Here is an 18,506-nt window from a genome sequence, read left to right on the forward strand (position 1 = left end):
GGCTTATTTTTATTTCCCCTTTAAATTGGGGAAAAATAATGCATAATGGTGTCAATTCTGGGCCATACTTGTTTAACATCTTTTTTCTCTGCATATCCTTTAAGAAAAACCAACATTTTATGTGTTCTTGAGGAACAGTTTGTGTGGCTGATGAGTCAACTAAGAATATTTTTAAAAATACTTCTTTTAAATACCTAAATGCATATTGCATTGTTTTGGTAGTGCTGGACGAAACCAGAAAATAAATACACAGGGTGGCTGCCCAGGAACAAGAGGTGACAGCACAGATTTAGTGAATACTTCATTTGTTTTATTTTGCTTTCATCCCAAATGATTCACTTAGTCCTCCACCTAAATATAATTCTTCCTACTTAGCGAGGAGTCATCTTTCCCTCTGGCCAGATGGGATGTCTTTTCCATGGGTATCCAAAGGCAAGCCTTCATCATTTCCTCTTCTGATGGACAATTGAGAGGTCTAGCTTTTACTTGGAAGGAAAAGGGGTGCAGCAGTCTTGCTGTCCCAGGAACCAGTGTCATCAGAGAAGTAAGAAGGGCAGTTGTTGGTAGGGGCTCCAAATCCTGGGAAGGGAACGTTTCTTTCCCTTTCTCTAGGAGGGATTTGGAAAGAGCCATAATCCTGGGTTAGGACTAATTTGTTACAGCAAGATGATACTTGAGTGGCAGGAGGATTCTGGCAGAGGCAGCAAGAAGGTTTTATTCAGAGGAGTAGCTGGTCTCACAGAAGGTCAGGCTGACACAAATCCTACCCCAGCCCACAAGTTTTGTTTCTCAGCCAGCACAATTAGCTGAGGGGACTCTCGACCTCTTTTACATCTTTCAAAGACATCTCCACACATCTGAGCTAAAAGATTACTGCAAGGAATGTGGACCAGGATATGATGCAGTGGAAAGTTTTTTTTTTCCCAAGGCTTTCTGAAAAACAAAACCTCAACAGCAACCTTCCCAGTTTCTCCTAGGAGGTCAGAATATTGCTGGTTCCAGTGTTATCTCCAGGACTTTTTTTCCTGAGGTTGCCTTAAAGTTACATTTTTGTGTTAACCTTAAAAAAAAAAAAAAAAAAAAAAGGACAAAACTTACCACCCCTAGGAAAAGAGAATTTTGCAAGTTCTTCATTTTCATGAAGGCCTGAAACCCTTGGAGCCATCTATTCTGCAGTTACCCCTTGTTGCATTGAAGGCCCAATCACACATGGAAACCACAAGGGAGGTGACAGGAAATTTGGTATGAAATTTGCTGGGTTTACTAGAGAGTGGCTCCCAGCAGTTCAGCCAGAATTGCTACATCGACAGGAATTTTTGTGGTAGCGATTAGAGTCATGAGTTTCACTTACCCAACAGTGGAAGAAAATATGACTCTTTCAGTAAAACCCTCTTAGGCCATGTTACAATTATGAGCAAACTGCTGAATTTTCCTGTAGCATTTTTACTCAGGGATCTCACCCACCTGTGCCACTCATTCATAGGTACTTCACCTGGGATCTGAGATGAGAATTTGGATCAAAGAGTGAAGAAACCCCTCCCAAACAAGATAGTCTTGGAGTCCCCTTTGAAAAGGGACTTGTCTTGCAGAGCATCCTTTTACGGTCTTGCCTTTGTCATGCCTCTGCTGGCTTTTGATAGCTGGAGGTGCCAAGCACTTTACAAATCAACCCTTTTTTGGCTGATGGGGGTAGGTCTAGATTAGGTATTAGGAAGAAGTTCTTCCCTGTGAGGGTGGTGAGGGACTGGCACAGGTTGCCCACAGAAATTGTGGATGCCCCATCCACGGTCAGGCTGGATGGGGCTCTGAGCAGCCTGGGATCAATGTCCCTGCTCGTGGCAGGAAAGTTGGAACTTAGGATGATCTTCAAGGTCTCATCCAACTCAAACCATTCTATGATTCTCTGACAGGTGCTGGACAGAGTTGTATGAAGATAGGCTTCTTTATGTCTGGGTTGGTTTTTTTTTTGGTGTTTTTTTTTAGTTTTGGGTTTTTTTTTTTTTTTTTTTTTACCTTCACACAAAGACATGCAGTGGAAAATGGTACTAGTTCAGTATCATGGGTCATGTAGAGATGAATTTCCTGATGGGCTTCACTACCAGGGTACCTAAGGGGCCTGGTTGATGCTTCCCATAATCAGGAAATACATTCCCATGTTTCCAATTCCATTCCACACTCCAAGTGGTGGAAGTGAAGGGAAAGATTGGGGGCAGATTTGGAGGGCCTCCTTTGTTCCTTGCACAGCTGTGCTGTGGGGTTTTTCTTGCTTTTCCTTTAAAAAAAACACTTTAAAAGTAGTTGGAAAGCTTAAAGTTCCAGCCCCTCCTTTACAAATAGGGCTATGCTCTTAACAGAGTTGGAAGGTTTGAAGGGAGGCAAGGTTCTCCTGAAACAGCTCCTCTATTCGAGTGGAGGTAGCTCAGTGCCATGACTCTAACATGCTGTCAGATATCTTTACTGCCTTGATTTAAAGGGGAGGAAAGGAATTATATTTTATAGACCATAAAATGCATTCTTGGACTTCATGCAAACACTAGTTACCAATTGTTCTCTCACTTTCTGGGAGATTGCCAGGATGAGAAATTGTGTGTCTGTACATCAAATATTTTGGTGAGTCTTAGAGGCTGGTTAAACTGTGAGTCTAAGCAAGACAGACCTACAGAAAGACTTTCTTGAGATTTTTGACTCTTAGTCTTCATCTAATGGAAACTCAGTGCTTAAGTGCAACAGAACAGCTTGCAGAGAAAACATGGGGAAAGTAGCTTAAAAATGAAGTTGGGGTTTTTTATGGTTTAAAGTAGATAAAATACTTATTCTTGTTCCTTGACTGAAATGTTTTTATTTGTACCTGTCTTTTGGAACAGCACTTTGCAGACATCTGAATAGTCCTCAGCCAGCCTGCTGGTTTGTGCAGCAAGGATGGTGGGGTCTTTCAAATTAAATGTGAAAAAAGTAATGGTGCTTTCCCAAGCTCCACCCAAGATTGAGAAATACAGCCTGCAGTTACTTTGCAGAGATACCATGTGAACTGCAGAAAGTAAAGCTGTCCTTCTATGTCACATGAGCACTCTTCCTCTTGTAAAGCTAAAAAATTATTTTAAATTCCTGCAGTAGCTGATTAGCCTTTACTTTGCTTTCTTATGCTCATTGTCAGTATCCCAGAACTCAACTGCAGCCTACCAACCTTGCCTTCAGTAGAAGCAAAAAACCTGTTTTACTTCAGCATTTCAGTAGAACTGATGGCAAGAATGCCTTTCATCCATGTCAGAATGAGCAAATAATTATCTACATTTGCTTGAACGTTCATAGGCAATAATTTTTGAGGAAGCTTCTGGTTATTCTCTCTCACTCTCTGCCATGGCAGCCTCCTCTGCACCCTTATCACTGTGCACAGAAAACCTGTGCAAGGGGGGTGATGCCTGGCAGTAGTAATGGCATGGAGCTGTTACACTGCATCTCTTCTGGGATGCAGGAGAAGAGCCTGGGGAGGTCAGGAGAAAGCACAGGATCTGCTCTTTCTGGGATATTCCCACACCTGCAGTCAGGAGGACTGCAGCTGATGAGGCACCTGTGGGGCTCAGGCTGCTGATTTGTGCCTTATCCCATGTCAAAATGGGCATCCTCTGTGCCTTCAGGGAGACAGTTCCAGGTCCCAGGGTTTCTGCTGTCAGGACTCCCTCCTTCAGGTGATTTTGGGCTGTTTAATCACTACCACATTTCTCTAACTTTCAGCCAGCGGAGGACTCAGCTGTCTCATTTTTCTGCCCTAGCAGCACCTCAGCAATGTGACAAAGGCATGGGCAAAATACTGAAATGGGCAACTCAAGGTCTCTGTGTCAGGGACTCCTGTGTGTTACTGGAAGGGAAGGAGACAAGGTCACTCAAATTCTCAATAATGAGAGAATTAAAGGACATTTTAAATTTGGAATAGGCCTTATGTGCATATTTCAGTGCAGGAACATAATACTTACCAGTTCCTGGTTTTTGTACCACCTAGCTTTTTATTTTACTTAATTTATTTATTTTTGTGATGTTGCACTAGTTTAAAAGATTATGTTAATAAAATGAAAAGTTGGGATATATGATAAATACTTCCATGTTTTACAATTTTATTCTTTAATTTCTTGAATGCTCTGGGGAAATCTTTTGTGTAGAAAGGATTGGTCTTACTGAAATCAACCTTGCTGCTTTTGTTTTGAGCAGCTCCCCTGTGCCTCGTGGTGGTGCATTGCATATTCTGTAGAAGGGCTCAGCATCGTGGGTGGTGTCTTACTTCTCATACAAAAAATTCCAGACACTGCAGGTCTGCAAGGAATAGGAGGCCTTTTTAAAGTTCCTTCAACAGCCTCCTTCAGTTATTTAAAATAAATCCTTCAGATTTTGCTCTCACACACACACACCTCTACAAACAAGGTGATAACTGAAGACCAGAAATAAGGGGTTGAGGTAAGTTAAGCAATGGAGCACAAGCTGAGGGTCTACAGTTAAATCTTTAGAGGCTTTGCTTCTAATGTGAGGGGGAATACCAATAGGTGACAGACCTTTCTTTGTAGCTACCAAGATGAGTATCCTCTTGCAACTTTTTTTTTTGGTCTGTAGAGAGTTATTATGGCCTTGTTAATCTTTGTTCCTTATTGACTTCCCCATAAATATCAGCTCTCCCCTCAGCATTGTGATCTTTGTGTTGCTACTGGATTATCTCTGGTTAAAATTTGTCTAGATACTCCCTCCCAGAAATGCTTCTAACTAAATATTGGAGAAACTCCTGACCTTCAAGTTGGGATCCAGGTGTGTACATCCACGTGACTCTACAGTGCTGGCCAAGGGAGGGACTGACTCCAAAACTAGGATCAGGAATATTTCTATTTGAGATCCAGGGAGAAAGTGCAGACTTTGAAGGTGTGATCCAGTGGTTAGGGGAGGTATTGGAGACCAGTGGCATCAAGCTGACTCCAGGAGCCCTGCTCCTGCTTGTTTTAGTTCCTGGGAGCTAATAAGCACCAGCTGCAGGAAACCTGAGCTGGAAAGCATTGTGCAGCTTTCCTTCTGTTTAAAAATCTGGCCTTGTTTTCCCCCTTACTGTGTTTATGTTTTTATATGATGAAGAACATCACTTGTAGGGCAATCTAGCAGTGAAAACAATAGTGTGACAAGGGGACAGGTCCAGGTTGGACACTGGTGCAGGAAACACCTGTGAGCTCAGTGCCATCCTTTCCTCACCGCTGTGAGCCCTGCCCTGGCCTGTGGGCCAGCTGCTGGCCCTGACTTAGAGCTTCCAGCAAACTCCTCGAGTGCTGGATGTGAAGTTCAGCTGCTTTGGACCAACTCTGCTGTGAGAACTTGGGGAAGATGTTTGTTTGCCCAGCCAGAGCTCAAGAAGGTGGCCGTGGGGGGTGGCTATGCAGAGCTGCTCCTGGCGGGTCTATGCTTTGCAGGACCCTCTGGTTGTAGGTGGGAGGTGTGGATGTGTAGGAAGGTTCTTGGTTTTTTCTTTTTTTTTTTTTTTTTGGTGGGTTTTTTTTTGTTGGTTTTTTTTTTTTTTTTTTTTTTTTTTTGTTCCTTTCTACAGAAAAAATCTGGGCCATTCAAATCATTTGCCTGTTCCCTTGTGCTGACAATTTAACAGCCTTTTTAAAAGCTTTGGTTTCTCTCAAGTACGCTTGCCCCAAACTTGTTTTAATTCTTGTGTGGAGGCCTGGAGCTTAACAATTATTTTGCTTAAGCTCTCTGAGACTTGCCATAAAACTTTTTTATTTTTTTAAAAACGCACACATGCTAATGATCCCCATCAGATCATATTGTTAAACAGGGAATAAAGTACTTGCACCACGATGACATTATTTTAAAAAAATGCTAAAAGCAGGCCAGCAGAACCCATTTCAACGGTTTTCTACTGAAATAATTTGCACAGATTTGTTAGAGTTAATTTGTTGAAAAGTTCAGTGTTTGTACAGGCAAGTCCTGATTTCCACACCAGGACACGAGAAGCAGGAGAGGAGTGAGTGGGTGTCCAGCATTTGCAGGAGCAGGCTGGTGGGAACTTTCCCTCCCTCCTACCCCTCTGCCCCCTCCCAGCTGCCCGGTGCAGGAATGTAAAAGCCCTGTCAGAAGGCTGGGAAAGTCGGCTTTGGATTTTTGCGGACTCCTTGCAAATCAGAGGAACTGTCTGGCTCAAATCTGCATTTAGGTCCAAGAGAAGAGGATTTCCTGCTATTTAGTTGCTTGAGGAAGGAAAGGATTTACCTCTCTGCTGTAGCAGGACTTAATTTTTCTCCTTTTTAATAAGAATATCATAGCGTAGGGCGGCAGTAGTAAACCTGCGAGAGCAATCACGCTCTCCCTCCTCTTCCCCGAGGTGATGCAACTCCCCCCTGCCCAAGCATCCTCCTGTCACAGCTCCCAGCCCCAGCACGGGCTTGGCACGTCCCTGCACTGTGAAAGAGAGAGCCGTGGAGGGGGTGGCTGCTGCGACGTCGCTCCCCGGGCCGGCTGCCGCGCTCGGCCCCCATCTGGATCCAGTTAGCTCTCTCGGCAGTAGGGCTGAGTCTCATTTCCTCCAACCAGTAATGTTATATAGGCAGTGATCCTGCTCTGCCCTAACATAATTGAAAATTATGTGTATTGTAGACTCGCAGCGCTGAAATGTAGACTTGTAAAAATCTGTGGCTCAGGTAGCCTGTGGAGATTGAATTTGGCACACAATGAGGCTTTTATGTAAAGTAAGAATTATAAGCCACCACATCAATATTGTGTTACAGGCATGACAATTCTTGGATGAGGAGGCCTTGAGTCAGGCTCGTCACCTTAAACAATGCTAATATTTCATACTTTATCAACATTTTGAAGCCAGCAAACATTTTTTTGCTTTTGCAAACATCCTGCTGTTGAAGGTGTGGGTTCAATAGCTTGACGTGGGCATTGGCTGTGGGCTCTGGCCCCCTCTGCTCATCTGACAGACAGAACATCTCACCCTTAGCGGGGCTGGGAGGCTGCTCTGGATCCTGGCCACTTGGTAGAGCTCATGGAAGTTGCTTTATCGACCCTTGTGCTTTACTGCTTTCCCTTGGGTCTGATTATTTGATTTTATTTTGTCTCCCACTGGTGTGTTATCCACTGGTAGAAATGGAAGCTGTCCATGTCTGTGCTTGTGTGCAAAACTGAGCCCTCTGGGTTTGGACTGTTCCTGCTGGGCTTCATGTGCATGTCCAAAAGAAGCTGTTTGTGCTTTAGCCTTTGCACTGTAAGACTTCTTGGATCCTCTTTGCCAGGGGTGGGTAAGAGAAGGGCTTTACTGAGAGTCCAGACTAAGGGTTTTAAAAGGAGAAAAAAAAAAGTGTAGCAGTAAGATCTTCTGAAACGTTCATCTTGCCCTTAGGTCAGCCTGGTGTAGGAGCTGAAAGCATGTGCTGAAAGCACGGGCTGTTGTGGGATAGAGGTGGAGTGGGAGCAGCCATGCCTTCTTGCTCTGTTTCTTCTAATGGAATTTATTGCTAGTAAAAAACAGCATAACTGACAGTCCTGAAGGCTTTGTAATCCCTGCAATAATTACTGCCTGGATGGGGTCTGCTGTGAGCTCACCCCTGCTGCTTGTCAATGCCTCTGTCTGCCCTTGGGGCAGTCTCAGAGAAGCCCACGTGTTTCTCAGCCTGTGTTTTAGGACAGCTGCTGACCTGAGCTCCTCACAGGCTGCCATGGTTGTACAGATATTCCAGCGTTGCTTGTGACTGTAGAGTGGTCATGGAAGAATGAAGGTGATGAGTTTATTTTTGTGGGTAATGGCTTGGTGTCTGTTCCCTGAAAATCCACTGTTTGAGCTGTCATGCTCCTGTAGAGGTTCCAGCTGTGGCAGCGGTAGCTTCTTGCTCTCCAAAAACCATTGTGAACTTTGAAGCAGAGTCATGCACACATCCTGTGAGGACGTTTTCCTTGGAAGAAGGGAAAAATACTTCACTGATTGTCTGGAAAACCTGAGGAAGCCAATAGTAGCTCTGACCCATCAGGACCTGTTCTGGAAATTCATGCACCCCTCTATGTGGTGGTGTTTTGACTGCTAAGAAAACTGGTGGACTTTTGAAAATGTAGCAGTTTACTTGTTTAATAGAGCCATCTGAAAGTCTGCAATGTATCAGATTTCCCCTCAAGTTTAAAAGTTGGCTCTCAGTTGGCTTAGGCTTTGGGTCCAAATTCTACACACTCGGGTTGCATTTTTATGCACTTTTTTGAAACCACAAAGGGTTAGAAAGTTGCTTTAACATCATCTCAACTTTAAAATTTATGTTGTGGTCACATATATTGAAGAGCAGGGATTTGATACAAGTGATCAAATATCTGGAGACTTACAATTGAGTTGTAAGAGTCAGAAATATTGCTTATCGGTAGACTAGTTCTGGTTTGTTTAGGTTTTATTTCTTGTTTTTAAGAAGTGCTGAAACATTCTGGTCCACATTGCACAAATCCCAAATGCGAACATGAATAAAAACAAGACTTCTTGGAACTTGTGGAACTCATATGGGGCACAAATCCAGAGTATGGGTTTGTTTATTTGCATTCCAGTAGCTCGGAAAACTCAGGCCCTCCAAGTGATGGGAATTGGTAACACATTCTCCTGCTGGCTTCTGCTTTTTGGGCACCTCAGTGCCCAGAGTCTTGCAGCAAACAGGCCTTGCATGCGAGCAAATGTTTTGCATACGTGAGCAAATGTGATAGATAGTGATGTGCTGAAAGCATGGAACCAGATCTCCTTCCTTCCTCCATGGAGATTCAGACACAGCTTCCGCTCTTCGCCTGGACTGGTGGGGGCTGTTAGTGCATGGTGCTTCTTCAAGATTCCTCTTACTTAAAAAAAAAAAACAAAAAACAAAGGAAGGAATGGGTAAACATAACTATTTTTCTAGTAGGTATTTTCTAGGAATAGATCTGTCAGGTCAAGCAGCGTCTAGTGCTAAATAGGAGCTTCTGCAGTGGCCTGATCTATGTGTGCAGCAGCTTTTCTTAGTTCTGGGAGGGGGATGAATGTATGTGGCTGTGCACATTTCTTCCAGCACCATACAGGGCTTTTAGAAGTCTCTTATTAACCTGTGTTAACTGGGACAGCACAGCAGCATGCAGAGAGAAAAGCCTGGGCTGAAATTATATTTAGATGTACAGCACAGAAGTTTGTTTGGGATAACTAATTTCCCTGTGGACCTGCTTTTGTTCAGAATGGAGCACTCACTTCTGTGCAGCGAGCTGAAGCTTTTCTTGCTTGTGAGTCAGTGCCCCCACGTGCTGCAGACGTGGCACCTGTGTGTGTCCAGCCTGTCTGCTGGTGATAGTGCCACAGAGAAGCTGTGGCTGTCCCCAAGCCAGGGGTGTCTGACAGAAGACAAGCAAGAAGAAAATCCATGGTGTCTTCCAGAAATGGTGAAAAGTAGAGAAAATAGGTGCTAAGACCCAGCAGTCTTTTTGGGGTAGTGCTCTGTCTTTAGGGCTTGTACAGCACTGGGGAGTTGGAGCAGTTGACTTGGTACATTTGTTGGAAGAATGCTGAGAGATGACCCGTTCAGTAATGAGATCATGTTCTTAATTCATTATGTTTTCCCTCTCCTGATACTGATATCCACCTTTTCCCTTGTCCCATCCTCTTCATGGTTATGCTATTTTGTTTCTTTGTGGGTTTAATGCTACTTCTAGATTTGCTATGATTAGTAAAATTAATGTAATACTGTCTTTGCAATCTGGTTTTTTTTTTTTTTTTTTTTAATTCCTGAACTGTAACACAGTGGTATGAGATTGTTAGTTCTGCACAGATTTTGTACCCACAAACATGTAAGGTTGTCTTAATTTTTTGTTTCAGTTCCTTGCATAAGTTTTGCTTTATACTTTTTTATCCATGTTACCTAAGATTTGTTATTTTTTTTTTGCCTTTCTTTTCTGAACTCATTTTTCTTTTCCCATTTTTGTTTCCTCCATCCAGTATCTGCAGATGAAATGGCCACTGCTTGATGTTCAGGCAGGGAGCCTTCAGAGTAGACAAGCCCTCAAGGATGCTAGGTCTCCATCTCCAGCACACATTGTTGTAAGTAAACGCAGAAAGATGTTCTTCCTTTGTTTAAAAAAAAAAAAAAAAAGCATTTGACATTAATGGCAATGGTTGTCATCAGTTTTCTTTTACACAGACCAAAGGAGAAATACCTCAAAACAAACAAATCCCTAAGAAGCCAGTGGTAAAAGGAGGGAATACTTTTGTTATCACTGGGCTGAAATTATGAAATTATCATCCATGTGCCTTGCAGGAGACCAGGGAGTCAAAAATACTCTAAATTTAAACACTGCAGAATTATGTAGTGGCAGTGGAGTCCAGTCAGGCTGGTTTACACATCTGACCTATCTGTGTTGAAGTGAAGAGAGTGAAGAGACTGTCTGGAAAGCTTAGACTTTAGACTGCCTTAGAAAAATCAAAACCAAGCCTATTCTATGTCTTTTACTTGAAGAAATCTTTTCTTATTGTAAAATCTTGGATGAGAGTTGGTCAGGATTTTTACCTGGGTGGAGGCTCAAAAGAGCCAAGTTCAGCAAAGCACATGTTCCTATGTGTTGTGGTGACTTCTCATTTAGTATAAACATTGTTATCAAATGTTTATTACTACCTGCAAAATATAAAACTCTCTTTATAATGAATAGTATTTTTAAAATATTGTTATTTATTAACTTCTAACTTAAATTTTCAATTCTCGGTTAATTTTTCTTGTGCTTCTGTTGTGAAAACAATGTTGAGTTTGCAATGTTCAGTACAAATTTACATGAGAGTGGTATGGAGGTTTATTTTGCTTTCTAAAATAGCTTCCATAGACATCTAGAAGGAAATGGTTTGTTTGTGTGGTGATTTGCAAGAGCAGAGATATGCAATGGTCCATCCTCACCCACAGCCAGTGTCAGTGCCATTTATTGTTAAGGAGCATCTTAGCTCTGACTATTCATCTGGGACATTTACCTCTGGAGAGAATGGCAGGTACTGGGTTAGAACATTTCTTCTGAAAAGAATTCATCATCAAGTTTAATGTGATTTTTTAAAAAAACTTCTTTACAACCATTGGATGAGAAGGTAAATGCCAGGAAAAGAAACTGTTCATTCTTTACTCCTTGCTCTATAGTTTAGAGCTGACACTGCTTGTAGATCATCCAAGGCACTCATTGGTTTTTCTAGAAATCTCAAATCATACTAAACATTTTGAGGTGCTTCTTTTTCCATTGTTGTCTCTTTAAATTGAGAATTGTCAGCACATTGTGATGAGTGTCATAGTTCTTTATTCAAAAGGAAAAAAAGATTTCCTGTGTTTTAGAATCCATGGCTTCTAAACCATCCTTCAAACCATCAGAGAGCAATTGGAACAAGACTGGTACCTGCCCAGTTAATATCTAGTGTTGGCTGCTTCACTTTTCCAAAATTACTTTGCTTTTCCTTCCTGTCCACTTGGGCTGTCACTGGAGGAAGAGATCAGAGGAAAGATGTCTGGCTGCTTAATCAGAAATCTACAGTCATCAAAACCTGCCATCATCTACTCCTAATAAGAAATGAGCTAGAGAAACTTTCTTATTTTAATTCTTTTCTTTTTACTGCTGTGCCAGAGGACTGACATGGGGTGGGAATGTTCCCGTGGCTCTGGCATGCTGGAGTGGTGTCAGGCTCCTAGGAAGAGATGGAGAGGGAGCAAGAGGCTTCTCCTGGGGAGGGCAGGATGAGTTTGGTTGGGATCACCTGAGCTTCCCAGTGCTGAGCATCCACTGTCCCTAAGCCTCCTGCCCCAGGAGAGCAGACACTTGCCTTTGAAACCCAAAGCAGCCTGTGGTGCTGAGGGGTTTGGCTGGGGTCTCAGCTCCCCTGACCCTCTCCAGCCCTTCCACCCAGGTGTGGGTGAGGTTGAGATGAGTGGTCAACAAAATATACAAAAAGGGTTCAAAAATGACAATCATTTTGGAAAACGAAGCACAACCTGCTTCCAGGGAGGCTGAGGTTGATCTGCTTTGTGTTTTGACCATTTATGGGGTTCTTATGGATCTCTTTAAAAGCTGTTTCACTCTGCTATTCAATAAAAAGCATATTTACCATAGCAACCACTTAGGCCATGAGGAACATATACTACCTCCGAGATGGAGGCCACCTTCCCAAAGAGCCACAGCTGGCATTTGTAATGTGATCTTTTGTGCTACTTACAATGTTGGAGGGAGAGGAGGCGGAGGAGGGAGGGAGGGGGAGAGCAGTGGGTTTTTGGGAGTGGTGGGGGGGGAGGTTCTGCAAGGCTTAATGTTTATTTCTAGCAGCAAACTGCTTTGCCTTGTTCTGTTAAAATATATAAATAAGGGGCAGCTTTTTCCACCCTTTTTCCTGGCACCGACCCCAGGCCGCATTAATTTTGTGGAGTGAAAATGGTCTTTTCTTTTTTTTTTTTTTTGTAAATAAAGTTAGAGCGGGTAATGGCATTTGGGGGAGATAAAGTGGCTGCAGAGGCCAGTTGGCCTGGGATGTGTCAGGCATCTCTGGTGTCCCCATTGCTGCTGCTGTGCCTGCCCACAGCACCTGGGACCTGGCTGCTCTTGCACAGACCTCTATATCCACTTGTGAAAACACAGTTAATCTTTTTGTAGAACAGTGATGGGTATTTCATGGGCGTCCTGATGCTTCTGTGCAAGTGTAACATGTAGGGATAGAAACTGGTTCTCTACCCTGGTTGCTGTGTCTAGTCTACCCATCCAGTGTACCCATGCCAGTTTTTCATCTTCAAATCAGTTGGGCTGCCCTGAAGATCTGTAGGGAAATGCTAACACCTGCAAATCACTTCTTATCTTTCCCCTATCTCTGAAATCAGGATTTGAGGCTAATCTTCATAGCTGGATTACAAAGAGAGGAAAGGAGAGTGTGGCAGCTTGGGTTCCGCTCCCCCCCTTTTTTTTCCTTTTTCCCCCCACTTTTTCTTTTTCTCTTTTCCCCCCCGCATTATTTTTTTTACCCCTCCTTTTTTTTTTTTTTTTGTCTTCCCTTTTTTAACACTCTTTCTTCTCAGTGCTTGGCTGTGACAACCACAAGCTCTGTGTCAGTTTTTACTCCCAGCTCCAATGAAACTCCCCTTAGGAGTTCAGCTTAATGACTCAAGGCTGCATAACATGGCCGTCTGTAATGTCTAAAGTAAAATCTGTTCTATTTGTCAGCCATCCTCCTTTCAGGTTTGTTTAAGAACATTAAGTTAAGACTACAAAAATTGAAGCAAAAGACCAGCATGAATAATTTGGCTGGATTGCTGTCCCCAGTGCCGAGGGCTGGGTTAATACTGCTTTTTCATGGTGCTTGAGAGAGTCTCCAAGGTCCATAATGAGAAACAGAATATTAAACCGAAATTATGTTCAGTATGTCTTGAGGAAGGTACAGCATGAGGCTCCATTTAAGACCAGTGCATTTATTTACATTTAGGTGCTTCACTCATCTGGTAAGACTTTTTGCATCTTGCTCTGGCACAGTCATGCTGCTTATCTGTGTCCAAAGGTGAAAGGAAACTGGGGCAAAAATTGTTTTAATAGTATGTTATTAAGCTTGCTAGGTCAAAATTTTGAATTCAGCCTGCAGATAGTACTATTATGAGGCTGGGATATTTTAAAAGCGTTTTTTGTGGTTATTTCCCCTAGTGTTTTTTTCTGACCTTTGATTTCATTGGAGGCATTAAGGTTTTGTGAAACAGTCTTAGTAGGAAGTTTTGGGTGTAAAGCAGACTTCAGCTTGCTTTCAGGGGGTGGGGTGCTAGTTGTCCTGAAGTCCCATGGTCAGTGTGCAGCTGATTTGATGCACATGTGTGCTGCCAGCAGGGTGATATGGATGGGAGATGGGTGATGTTGGAGTGGGAGTCTCACATGAACATTTTCTGTTGCAGCCAGGACAGGCAGGTGAAAATGAGCAAAGTATGTCTTTGTGAGGGTCTCTGAAATCTGCTCACTGCAGAAAGCAAGCTCCTTTAAAACCTTTTATATCTGTGTTCATTCCTGCAACCTTAAGAAGAAAACCAGTGCTGTTCTTGCCTGTTCTCTGGAAAGTAAATACTCTGATTCAGCCTGTTTTGGGCAGGAGTGTGGGTGAAAGACCAGTCCTGGGATCCTGCCTCCTGCAGGCTGTGCAAAGACTTGCTTTTAGCTTCCTTCTTGGCAGAAACGTTCAGAAGCCAAGATGATGATGGCTTGGTACAATATATTCCTTATAAAATACTAAGGGGTTTAAAAAATTCCTGCATTTTGAAGCAAATGTCAATGTTAACCTCGGGGGGAGGACTTCCAGTACTTTTTGGCCTAATATGTAAGGAACAGAGCCATATACTAGACTGAATCACCAAGAACAAAGAATCACTGTGCAGCAGTGTATCTATTTTTTTTTTCTTCTTCTTCTCTTTTTTTTAAAGAAAAAATGTTTTTTCAAAACATAATGTGACAAGCAAAACTGAAGGCAAAACCATCTGAAACATACTGACTTTTCTCAGCCTCTTCTCTGTGGGCATCTGGGACCTCTGGGTGGTTTGGAGAGATCAGGAGTTTTTTTTTCCCAGAGCAACTGGAGTTGAAGTCTGCCCTGCCTGTTCCCTAATTTTTTTTGTCTAATGTGGTTTGTACTTCTGCATTTTAAAGAAAAAACAAATACCTACTAGTAACAGTTAGGTTTATTTCAGGCAGATTTTAAAATGCACCTTCAGTGTCCCTCCAGACAGGCTGGAAGTGGGGTGCATCCAGACCCCATGTGTATCATATGTATGGAGCCATCTGGAACCATAATCTTGCAACTTCATTCACAGTGCTCTGAGAGGGCTTTTAAAGCTCTTGCTTTGTTTGTCTTTAATGTTTTGCTGTAGGGAGGCTGTTCTTCCTCTGCAGTAACCTCTTGAGATGTTCGTGGATTGCAGGCTGCCTGCAGGATGACAGGAACCTCTTCTGTCCCTAGAGATCTGCAGGGTGATCAGGAGCACTGTGGTGTTGTGGGGGGAAGGACTTGGCTGGGCATCATTGATGTCAGTGCCTGGTGTTGAGAGGGACACGTTGTGGGCAGGAGGAGAGGGCTGTGTCTGAGCTGTCGTGGTGCCTGGTCTGTCCCTCCCTGATGGCTGGTAGGTCATGGACCCAACATGCAGATCCCTGAGACTCACACTGCAGAAATACCCACGCAGACTTAATTGGAAAGCTGCTTTAGTGACTCTCTCCTTTTTAAATACTCTATACTTTATTTGGCTAATTGCTTTGGCAATTGCAAAGTAAATAAAATGTTTCATTAATACATGCCCAAAAGTATGCAAACGTCTTGTCCTGAATTTTTGGAGCTTCTTGGAATTAAGCCACAGAACAAATTAAGCTTGCTGAGAATTTTGTGGCTGAATCTTTCACCACTAATTCCTTTTGATTTTTTTTGTTGTGTTTGAAGAAATCCTGTGTACAAACCAGAATGTTTGGGGCTAAGTATAGAATTCACCTACCGGCAGCCCAATAAAATTCTTTTGGATGGGTTCCTATAAAACACACCCATTATATTCAGTACCCATTAAATATGAATGGAAACCTAGTGCTTGGTTTGTGTAGACAGCAGAAGAAATTTGGGCTCCTTGAAAGTAATTCACTTGGTAATTCAATATGTTTGTGAAATAGTTCAGACTTTAGGGGGCTGCTTCGTGGCCTTGTGTTTACTCTGTAACACAATGTCCATGGTCTACAGCCCTCCTTTCAGTACTGGAGGGAACTCCTCTGCTGTAATGCTGGGACTGGGGAAGTGTGCAGGCTTGTACCTCTTACTGTGAAGTGTGCAGGAATTTAATGCTTCTGCAAACATCAGTCAGCACTAAAGCACCTTCAGAAGCCACCTTGGGGCTGGATTGGCAGCTGGGATGAATTGTCACGCTTGGTTGTAGTCAGGAGATCTGTGAGTAGTTCCAAAAACTCTGAAGTATTTGAATGCTAGGATATTTCAGCTGTGAATAAATGCTGTAAAATGTTGGTACTGCCAACCCCAATTGTTCTAGGCTCATGAGTCAGGCCTCAAAAGATCATGGGGATTTGTGGGGTGGGGGGTTGCATCTTGTTTTTGTTTGTTTTCTGTTTCTTAAATAATACATTTTGTATTCTCTTTATTTGTTCTGTTTCCTGAGCCTGCAGGGTATACTCTGCTCAATCTCAAAGTTTTCTCTATGGCAGTTTGTGAGCTTGCTGTGTGCTGTAAGCAGTCTCAGGTTCTTCCCTAAACACTCGAGTTCAGGCTACCATGCCTTGAAAAACAGTAAGGACTGCTAGCCTGGCTGTAAAATTGTAGGAGTTAGCAACCCTAAGTGTTGCTCCAGGAGAAGGCAGCTGAGTAGGGTGTTAGGGTAGGCTCAGCCCAATCAAACCCTCATCTGGTGGGCATCCATTTCTTGTGAATCATCTGGTTTGACTTGGGGAGAACCTGGTCCTTGGTACTGGCAAAGGCTCTGGCTTTTGGGTGCTGGGGCGACTTACCTTGTGATGGATGGCTGCAACATTGGCAGGCAGGGTCAGGCTTCTCCAACACCACTTGGGGTGGCTCAGCAGGTCCTTCTGAAGCAGCAAGTTTATAGCTTTGGATATTGCAGTGAACCAGCAGCAGTTTTGGTTTCCTGAAGAGGCTGTGCAGTCTTGCATATAAGTTGGAGCCTTGAGATTTGACATTTTGGTTTGTTATGACACACCAAAGTATATCTCTCTCTGACATATCTGAGTATTGAAGCTCTCTGAGTGAAGAGGAAGCAAGACAAAAGCTTGCTCATCAGATCATCTTAAGAACGATGTAGCCATGCTGCCTTCAGTGTGGTTGGAAGTGCATCTACTGCAGGATTCCTTCCTGTATCTTATGAAATAAGCCCTTATGTCCTTAATATGACACAAATAGGATACCTAATTTCTGGCCATTTTTGACTAGTTACAATAAACCTGCAAAGAGCAACATTTTGAGAAACCTACACAGGGAAGATGATTTGGAAGAGTATTTCAGCACAGAGGAGCACAAGCTGCCTTTTGAATACTATCACATGGCAGTTTGTCATGCTGAAGCATGCATGTTAAATGAACTTCTAGGGACTTGTGTGGGCCTACAATTAAACATCAGCAGGCTATCAGCTCTCCAGCAGAAGAGTGGTTGTGCCAGGCGGAGCGGGGAGGACGCAGACGGTCGGTCCCCAGAGCCCCGGGCGGGCGCGAGGGCTGCAGCAGCAGCAGCTCGGCCTTGGCAGCGGGCGAGGAGCCGCAGCAGCGCCGGGTGATGCTGCAGAGCCAGATGGGTGAGCCTGTCAGATCAAAGTTGATGTGTACCGAGGGTGGCAGACTTGGCAGGGCCGCTCGCCGCAGGTCCTTCTCCCCGCGCACCCTGTCTGCAGCTGAAGTTTGTGGCTGGATTCAGTCTGGAGCTTAGAGAAGTAGGTACTGAATAATGCAGCCTCCTCTGGAGCCAGAGCCTGTGCTGACTGGAGCAGGAGCAGCCATCATGTGTAGAGCAGAAGGTTTAATGGGTATGATGTGGCCCTGGCACTTATTTTCCCCCAAATTTCTAGAACCACAGTCTTCCCTTACCAGTCCAGCTTTGGGCTTGTTGAGGCAGAATGGAAAAGCCCAAATACCCAGTGGAAGTGGCTGTCTCAGAATAACTATTCCTCATTATCTCTCCATGCGGCCACTCTTATTCAGCAGTAAGAGGTCCTTTGTGTGGTTTAGCTTAATCCGCTTTGGAAACGGATTAAGCTAAATCTCACAAAGGAACTCTTAGTGCCGAATAACAGTGTCCACACGGAAAGATAATTCGAAATAGTTGTTCTGCGTTTTTCAATTCACACTTGAGCACAAAAACTTTCCCGTGCAGATGAGCCTACTTGAATAGGAACCACCTATTTTCTGTCTAAACAAGGTCTGTGTGCTGTGTCCAGGTGCTATAGTAAAGTAAACAGCATGTATTTTTCATTAAAAAGAAAGGAAGGAAACTGACATTGCTGGGCTCAGGACCAGTTTTTTGCTAATTTGCTCGAGGATTATTACTTTTCTCACCAGTTCATGTGGTTTGGGATTAGATTATTCATGGGATGCTTTACTTTCTGGAATGTGTAGAAATTTCTACTCTCTCTTGTGAAAGAAACTGGAGCTGCCTTGTAAGCCACTGCATAAAGAGAAGGAAGGATGCTTTCTGCTCTGCCCTATGCAGACCTGTTTGGCAAGGGGCAGACCTATTTTGGAAAGCCTTTGGGGAGTTAGAGATGTTACAATTAACAAGGAGTGATTCCTTTTTAAAACAAGCTCCCACCCCAAATCTGTCCCCTAGCAGTGTTCTGTGCCTATTTTCACAAAAGGAAGATAGAAATAAGTTGTCAAACAGATTTTGGGTTTGGATATGCAGTGGGCTGCTGACAGGGATTGGGTTCCAGGGGAATTTACTTGGAAGCTTTGCTCATATCTAACAGATACCTGTGAGTAAAGTCATTGAGCACTTAACCAAGGTGGGGAAGCATTGCTCA

At 43.4% G+C, this 18,506-nt stretch overlaps 1 protein-coding gene across 12 annotated transcripts in view; it reads left to right on the forward strand.

Moving 5' to 3' along the window:
• The window catches only part of TCF7L2 (transcription factor 7 like 2), a 173,555-nt gene that overhangs the window by 52,296 nt on the left and 102,753 nt on the right, over positions 1–18,506 (forward strand). For all 12 annotated transcript variants that reach the window (XM_059851972.1, XM_059851973.1, XM_059851977.1 and 9 more), the window contains exon 4: positions 9,956–10,057. In XM_059851972.1, the coding sequence (XP_059707955.1) occupies positions 9,956–10,057 (102 nt within the window). The remainder of the gene's footprint in view (positions 1–9,955; positions 10,058–18,506) is intronic.

The sequence above is a fragment of the Haemorhous mexicanus genome, chromosome 7 (assembly GCF_027477595.1).
Source record: "Haemorhous mexicanus isolate bHaeMex1 chromosome 7, bHaeMex1.pri, whole genome shotgun sequence".
NCBI classification, from domain to species: domain Eukaryota; kingdom Metazoa; phylum Chordata; class Aves; order Passeriformes; family Fringillidae; genus Haemorhous; species Haemorhous mexicanus.